The sequence below is a fragment of the Olea europaea genome, unplaced genomic scaffold (genome assembly GCF_002742605.1).
Source record: "Olea europaea var. sylvestris unplaced genomic scaffold, O_europaea_v1 scaffold3856, whole genome shotgun sequence".
Lineage (NCBI taxonomy): Eukaryota > Viridiplantae > Streptophyta > Magnoliopsida > Lamiales > Oleaceae > Olea > Olea europaea.
The window spans coordinates 1-8,631 of NW_019258017.1; the positions used below are offsets into that span (position 1 = coordinate 1).

The following is an 8,631-nucleotide window of genomic DNA, read 5'->3' on the forward strand; positions in this document are numbered from 1 at the left end:
ATGATTTGTGGAAAACAGCGTCGTGTCTTTTCCCTCATTTTATCGTGTGGAAATTATATTATTTTCCATGCCATTGCCCACCTTTGAAGAAACAAAGCATAATTTTCCAGTCAAATCAGCATTGAGCATTTTGAAAATGAATCATTTATGATTTACCTATAAAAATTTCAAAAAGAGTTTCCTTTCATATCCTAACAGTAATTTAAACCATAATAAAAAAAATTGGACAACAAATTTTAGTTTTGAAAGAAGAAAGACAATATTGCTTATAAGTTAAAAACGTAATATTACTTGTGAGCTACCTTGCACGGATACCTCTAGAATGTAAGTGCTACCATAAGGACATGTTTAGGAAACTGAAACTCCCTTGGAAACACAAGAAATTTTGAATTCCAATTTCATGTCTGAATTGAAAATACCACAATAATCAATCTCCAAGATAACAATTAATCTTACCACAAAACACCAACTTGATAAAACTTGTGAGATGCCCACTTTGCATACTACACCTCTAGAGTACCCAAAATATACCACTTAGAGAAATTCCCAATTTGTACTATATAGAAAAATACTTGTGTGAAATCTACACCAAAAGATTGAAAGAATTTTATTTTCTTTCTTTCCAACCTAGCAGTTTCTGTTGTTTTCTTTTATTCTCCTGAAACTTGTGAACTTATTTTGAATGCTATATTACTTCTAATCGATCATGTGCACTCAAGACAATCTTAAATAGAATCAACTTCAATTAAGCTTCAAAAATACCTTCTTCTTTTTTTCTTTTTTTTTTCACGCCAATCGCATTCAAGTTAAGAGTCTTTTTTTTTAAACATAATTTACACAAAATTAAGTGAATATTTTCTCAATTTAGCAATAAATAAATAATAGTAAAAGTTTCGAATTAGAACATAAAATGCACTTATCAGTGGTCACTATTAGCATCAATAAGTTTTTATGGATGGAATAAATTTTAGAGACTAACAGAATAAATGTTACAAAGTTTAGTGATTAAATATAGACATTTTAAATTTAGGGACTTTTTACTGGTATGCCAGTAAATTTAGGAAGAACAGGATTTTAACCTAAACCTTAATTACTGTTTTAATCATCCCCACCTCTTAGTTTAAACAATAAATCAAAGAATTCATCTCTAAGTACTAGGCCAGTCTGCCTGCCCTAAGGCTTGAACAAAGCTTGGCCCTGGACGTTAAGCAGATCGACCTGCCTTTTCCCGGCGGTCATCCATTTGGGGCCTTAAATTTTCTCATAGTCTACACTGGTAAAATGGGCTAAAATGAAGAAAAATATAAAGTAGAAATTCCATTCAAAAAGTTTGAACATTGAAGCCAAGAAACACTATGTCCATATGTCCGAGAAGTTCAATAACAAAGATGGGAGGTAGATTACAGAATTCTTTATGACTGGTATTCTTTGTTTTATCATTTATTTTTTATTAATACGTCCATGTATGCTTGTAATGGAAGTAGTATTTCTATGCTTGCAAATTTCATCTCTCATTTGAAGGAGTTGTAAATTTGAAGGTTAAGGTCTATGTTCTCCTCTTAGTTGGACTTTTTTCGTATCAATAAAGATGGTAGGGGTTTCTCCCCGATATTGAGTTTTAGCTTTAATGGCGTGTTAATTTCCAAGCAAAAGGGAAGTTTGAAAATTCCCTTTGCTATCTTTTCTTGCTGAGTAAGTTCTATTTTTATCTTTTTCTCTCATTTATTGGATTAACTATTCTTTTATTTTCTTCTTCTTCACACTGCTTTAGTAATTCTATCTTCTCTTTTTCTCCAAGAATATCTCCCCCTTTTTTTTGTTTTGGGTTGGGTAGGGTGGGGAATGGAGGTAGGATTTAAAGAATTTGCACTTTAAAAGGCACAATTTCATAAGGAAAATAATGTGAAGGTTGTAAGAAGGAAAGGGAGAACATTGAAAAACTGAAAATGATACCTATGGCATCTTCACATAAACTTCTTAGAAATTTTCAGGTTAATAATATCTCTTTCCACCTTTATTCAACACAGAAATCTAACTAATGAACAGATGATTTGTGGAAGACGCTGTTTTAATTACACTACATGGTCTTATCTTTTCCCTCATTTCATCGAGTGGAAATTACAATATTTTCCATGCCATTGCCCACCAATGAAGAAACAAAGCATAATTTTCCAGCCTAACCAGCGTTGAGCATTGTCTGTCACCTCAAGTAAGAATTTTGAAAATGAATCACTTATGATTTACCTATAAAAATTTCAAAACGTTTCCTTTCATATCATAACAGTAATTTAAACCATAATAAAAATATTGGACAACAAATTTTAGTTTTGAAAGAAGAAAGACAATATTGCTTATAAGTTAAAAAATGTAATATTACTTGTGAGCTACCTTGCACGGATATCTCTAGAATGTAAGTGCTACCATATGGACATGTTTAGGAAACTAATACACTTCAAAAGACTTTCGGAAACACAAGAAATTTTGAATTCCAATCTCATGTTCGAAAAGTCATTTGAAAAATCAACCATTCTACACGTACAGAAGGATTTTGCTAGAATACATACAAAAAACTTACAGTTCTGGGGCCCACACACATTTTTGGCATTTTTATACAACATAGGGCCCACACACTTGTCTCTATTATGTACACAATCTGTGAAAAATTTTCTATTCGTCCAAATTTTTTCTTGAAAAATTCATATCTTCATTCCGAACTTTGATAAGTTAAATATTAGTTATTTTAGATTGATTGAGATGTTTTTAATATTTAATCATTACTAAATCGTGTTATTAAAGTAAAATATTTAATTTATAAAAATAAATTATAAATTTTTATTTATCGCATTAAGTTGCTCATTTTCATTTTCGTGCCACTTGGCTTACGGAAGAATTTTTTAGCGGAAAATATTGAGTGTGAACTCATGAATGCACCAGGAAATGTGTATTATGTAACCACCTAGGATGGCCAACCAGGCCCTTTCATGTTGCACATGCAAAAATATTGTTTTATTTGTCAATTCATAATTTATATGAGTTTTTAGGATAAACAAAGTATTTTCTTCGGTTGAAATGGCACCTTTCAATTTGGTGACTTACTACAAAATTCGAGTAAACTAATATACAGAATAAAGTAGACAGTATTATTTTCTGAGTAGATAACGTGAAAATTGCATATACAAAATTTTAAAATTAAGTACTATTTTTTAAAGACTATTTCATCGATCGATAAAGAATACAATTTCTAGATAGAGCGAGTGAATAATAGGATCTAGTAATTCATTGGTAATGGTAACTTTTATCATACATTTTATTTGTTAAATAATTATTTAATTTTCAACGATAATGTATTATGCAATTTCGTGTTAAAATTATATCTTGTTAGGTAATCCTCTGATTCATGTGTTTAGTAAAGAAAGTTAAAAAAGATTACAAAAAAGAAACACGAGAAATAATTTATTTATCTGCATGTTCAATTCAATTTCCACAATTTGTTTATACTGATATTTTTATAATCGGTATATCACTTTCACGGTCAATAGTCAAACCGGGTTGGTATTTTAAGTACATTTGCCGTATTAAGAGTCGACCTTGTAAAATATGAAAGCAATCGTGCTACAGGCTCAATCATAGGATTTTTTTTATTTTTTTTTTAACCGATAATGCATGTCAATATCTGATTAGAAAAAAAAAAAAAAAAAAAAAATCACATACAAGTGCTGTGCTGTAACAGGCTTGGAAACTGAATGTCTCAATTTATGTATAAAAAATTTGTTCTTACGTTATTTTTCAACATATTTTATAAATAAATGAAATTAATTTCTAAGTTTCTTTTTCTAATAAGTACTAAATGTTATTTTTGAAATATTATGGTCACTTTAATATTTATGTTAAATAAATTTGACCTACTCAAAAACAATTTTGACAATTTGAACAAGTTTGTATTCTTATCCTAATAATAATTTAAATAATTCAAATATGGGAAATTGTATATATTTTATTCAAGTTTGTGATCATATCCTAGTCATGGAAGTGTATTTTAGACTACATGAAAATTGAAATGTGAATTTTTCTTAAAAAACAATTACGTAACTTCCGTTTTAATCACAGAGAAAAGATTATGTTATTTGTTCAGCACATTGGTTCTACTTTTACTTTGCAGGAGTTTCTAGCAGAGTCAATAAATTGAATTCTCAAGATATGTTGATATAGTAAAACTGACATTGCCCCTAGGGCACATCTCCAAGTGGTAAAAGGGGGGTAGAGAAATCCAGCTTTACTTGAGGTTGCCACGTCAAGGGTTCGAATTCTGAAATATGGATTTGACTCTTGGGTAAGTGTAAGTGTACAAACAGCCTTCCACCCTATAACCTTGAAGGCATAACCTGCGATTTACTTTTCTCACAATGATCCAAGGTAGGAGCGGTGAAGGACCTTTAAGATTGGGGTTCAACCTTAGTAACACTGACCTTCAATTTTTCTGAAGAGATAGATAAGTCTAGTCATCCAAAAAAAAAAAAAAAAAACTGAAAATATTTAAATATATATAGTTTATAACTTTTTAATTAAACATGCCATGGAATAACTTGAGATGAAGAAGAAACTTAAATAAGTATTTATTCAAAGAATACCTGAGAATTTTAAAATAAAGTGATATTACTTACGTAGGACATAAATGCAGCGCCAACCTTAATGAAACTGGCAATGGTCACCCCTTAAAGTTGACGTGTACTTTTTAATGATCTTGAAATCTTATGCACTGCTCTTTTACACTGGGCGATTGTTTCAAAAAGCTTTAGATAAAATATTTAATAGATTTTAATAAAGTTTGGTGAAATGTGAGGTTGAAAAGTGATAAAAAAAATTTAATCCCATAAAATATGTAATTAAAGTTAATTGTTGACTTTGACTTTTTAGCAATTTTAAAGTTATCTCAAACAATCACTTATAACCATCTTTCTCTCCATCTATATTCATGTCGGAAGTTATAATCACTTATAATCATGTTTCTCTCCATCACTTATAAACATGTTTCTCTCCATCTATATTCATCCCACGATTTACCTCCCTCACGATACTCCAGGGGCGAGGCGGTGGGGACCTCAAGATTGGGATTCAACTTTTATTTATTTATTTTTTGATATTCAGGTATTCCAGCTTACACCAGACTAAATTCTGGACCTCCAAGACCCATGCCCCTAGAATCTTGGAGGGGGTAAATCGCGGGTTATGGCTCAACTGGATCACGAGTTCCCCCCATTGACTGTACACTTCTGTGCAGAAGAGACCCTCCTCCACAGTGATTGCTCCATACCAAATTTTTGGCCGCAGGTTCCCGCTGGGAATCGAACTCTCCACCCTACCGCTGGAAGCAAGCCAATGTTGATTGATCCACCAGTTGAGCTGTGCCCCGAGGGGTGTCAAGATTGGGATTCATGTCGGAAGTTAAGCGGAGAGATGGTCCCAACCTCTTTTTTTTTTTTTTTGTAGGCAATCAGGTTACCGAAAATGCAACACCATCTTGTCTCATTAAGAAAGTAGAAGAGACTCGTCGGAGTAATTTCATAAAGTATTCATCCATTTACTTCAAAATACAAGTTTTTAATCTAGAAAATGAAGAAACTATCACTTTCTTTATGAACATTAATCAAAATCATTATATCCAATTTATTGTTGTGGCACAACTTGTAAAGACTATTACAAATTAAGCATATTATGCTCCCATTTGAATTTGTTAAATAATAAACTTAAATTTTGATAAAAGTTGATATAATGTATGTTTAAAAAGTTTGTAGCCTATAACTGAAGAACTCCTTAACAACCCTTTTTTGGCTTATTATAAGCACATTTGTAGAGATAACTGCAAGCCTAGAAAAAGGTATAATAAGGTGACCTTTCAGAAACAAGCAAAGTGCAGAAGTCAAGCAGCCCCACATAATGTGAAAACTTTGCATTAATGGTACAATAATTCCAGTCAAAAGTCCTGGTTCAAACTCTCCAGTATAGTGCATGAACAGAAACTTCCCTCCAACATGATGAATCATATTTCTTTATTGTCTTTTTCACACCTTGCGATAGTGTATAAATTATATGGTTCTTCTCTTAGTCCTTCACTTGCAAACACATTACCTGCTCACGTTTCAACACTTTCCTTATTTTCTTCGAACATTTTGTTTTGTTCAAACACAAATTTCATCAATGGATAGACTCCCAAAATGTGAAGCCAATTATGTATCTCTTACTCCACTCACTTTCTTGAAGAGGGCCTCTATGGTTTACTCTAACCGTACCTCTATAATATATGATGGCGTCCGGTTCACATGGCGGCAAACATATGAGCGGTGTTGCCGACTTGCTTCTGCTCTCCGGTCACTCAACGTTGTCAAGAATAACGTCGTAAGTATTTTATAAATACATGCAAAACACACTGTTATCTACGTGTTGTGTCAGTTTTCTGTGTCTATTTCGATTATTGCTTGGTGAAATAATTATTAAACTGGTTGCTTTGTCAATATAGGTATCTGTGTTGGCACCGAATATACCAGCACTTTACGAAATGCACTTTGCTGTACCAATGGCGGGCGCTGTGCTAAATGCCATCAACACAAGGCTGGATGCTAAAAACATTGCTACAATTCTCAGGCATTCTGAAGCAAAGGTTTTCTTTATTGATTACGACTACGTGCCTCTTGCACGCGAAGCATTATGTATTTTGATGGCTGATTTCCAAAAATCTGATATTTCAATGCCATTGGTGGCTGTCATTGATGATATTGACTCCCCAACGGGTGTTCGTCTAGGCGAACTTGAGTACGAGCAATTAATCCTTCAAGGAAATCCAAGATATGTTCCTGAAGAGATCAATGACGAGTGGGATCCAATTGCACTGAATTATACATCAGGCACCACATCGGAGCCTAAAGGAGTTGTGTACAGCCACAGGGGAGCTTATTTAAGCACTTTGAGCTTAATTTTAGGCTGGGAAATGAAGAGCGAACCCGTGTATTTATGGTCACTTCCTATGTTCCACTGCAATGGCTGGACATTCACTTGGGGTGTTGCGGCCCGGGGAGGGACCAACGTGTGCATACGCAACACGACAGCCGGCGAAATGTACGAAAGTATAGCTTTGCACAAAGTGACGCACATGTGTTGCGCGCCTATCGTATTCAACATCCTCCTCGAAGCCAAGATGCACGAACGATGCCATATAAACACCACGGTCGAAATACTCACCGGTGGTGCGCCCCCACCAGCATCCCTTGTCGAGAAAGTTGAAAAACTTGGGTTTCATGTCGTGCATGCCTATGGCCTAACCGAAGCCACTGGACCTGCAATGGTGTGCGAATGGAAGAGGGAGTGGAACGAGTTGCCGAGGGAGGCACAGGCCAAGCTCAAAGCAAGGCAAGGAATAAGTGTATTGACACTGGCGGACGCAGATGTAAAGGACCTAAAGACAATGCAAAGTGTGCCAAGAGATGGTAAAACAGTAGGTGAAATTGTCCTCCGAGGAAGTAGCATCATGAAGGGATACTTGAAGGATGAAAAAGCAACCTCAAAAGCCTTTCTCAATGGATGGTTCGCCACGGGTGATGTCGGAGTGATCCATCCTGACGGGTATTGTGAAATTAAAGACAGGTCCAAAGATGTTATTATCTCGGGCGGGGAGAATATCAGTAGTGTGGAGGTCGAGGCAGTGCTCTACAAACACCCTAGCGTGCTAGAGGCCTCGGTTGTAGCGATGCCTCATCCACGGTGGGGTGAGAGTCCTTGTGCATTTGTAACCTTGAACAAAAACTCCGAGGACGATAACTGCAACGTGAAAGAGACCGACATTATACAACACTGCCGGAATAATTTACCACATTTTATGGTGCCAAAGAAAGTTCATTTCATGAATGATTTGCCCAAGACTTCAACAGGAAAAATTCAGAAATTTCAATTGAGAGATTTGGCCAAGACTTTTGTCATATCAGAAAAGGGAAATCCTTCTACCAAGAAGTCAACTCGAGTCAATAGTGAACCTAGATATTACCATCAACCTCAAGAGCAGATTCTAGCTTTGTCTCGTCTCTAAATACTAAAATAATTCTCTGAGTCTAACGTTTATGGACGCTGTATTTGTAATAATTTTTATTGTAACTATGCATTTAGAAATATTGCTGGACATCTCTGGTGCACATGCGGTGACATGAACCGCATGTGCGCTGGACTGCAGAAATCTTAAACGTGCAAAAATATCTCCTAACCAGATTTTAAAATCTGGTGCAAAAAATTCCCTCCTTCCATGATAAATTGATTCCTTTCCGATTATGAGTCGTCATTTAATATAATTAAGTGATTGGAGATCGTTATTGAAGGCAAAGAACACATTTATGTGTATCTTCTTCTTCCTCAAGAAATAGCAAATTTCAAAAATAATTCTGAACCTGTTCAAGTTTTTTTCGTGCGTGTTTCGCTTTTGCTCTGTGCAAACTCACTAAAGGGTGTCATTCTCTAAAGTTATTTGCTGGAATGAAACCGAAAACAATCTCTAATCGAGATGGAGCAAATATTGCTAAATTTGAAGGAAATAAGAAATTTAAAATCATAAAACGCGTCCAAAATGCTGTCCTATAATTTTATTTGCCCCCA

The 8,631-nt window shown here is 34.5% G+C and overlaps 1 protein-coding gene across 1 annotated transcript; it reads left to right on the forward strand.

Annotated features, from left to right (window-relative positions):
* Positions 1-6,127: 6,127 nt before the first annotated feature.
* Positions 6,128-8,350, forward strand: LOC111387046 (butyrate--CoA ligase AAE11, peroxisomal-like). Its single transcript, XM_023011566.1, has 2 exons — positions 6,128-6,393; positions 6,515-8,350. Exons 1-2 carry the CDS (start codon positions 6,196-6,198, stop codon positions 8,072-8,074), a joined length of 1,758 nt encoding a protein of 585 aa, XP_022867334.1. The 5' UTR covers positions 6,128-6,195; the 3' UTR covers positions 8,075-8,350.
* Positions 8,351-8,631: the final 281 nt, after the last annotated feature.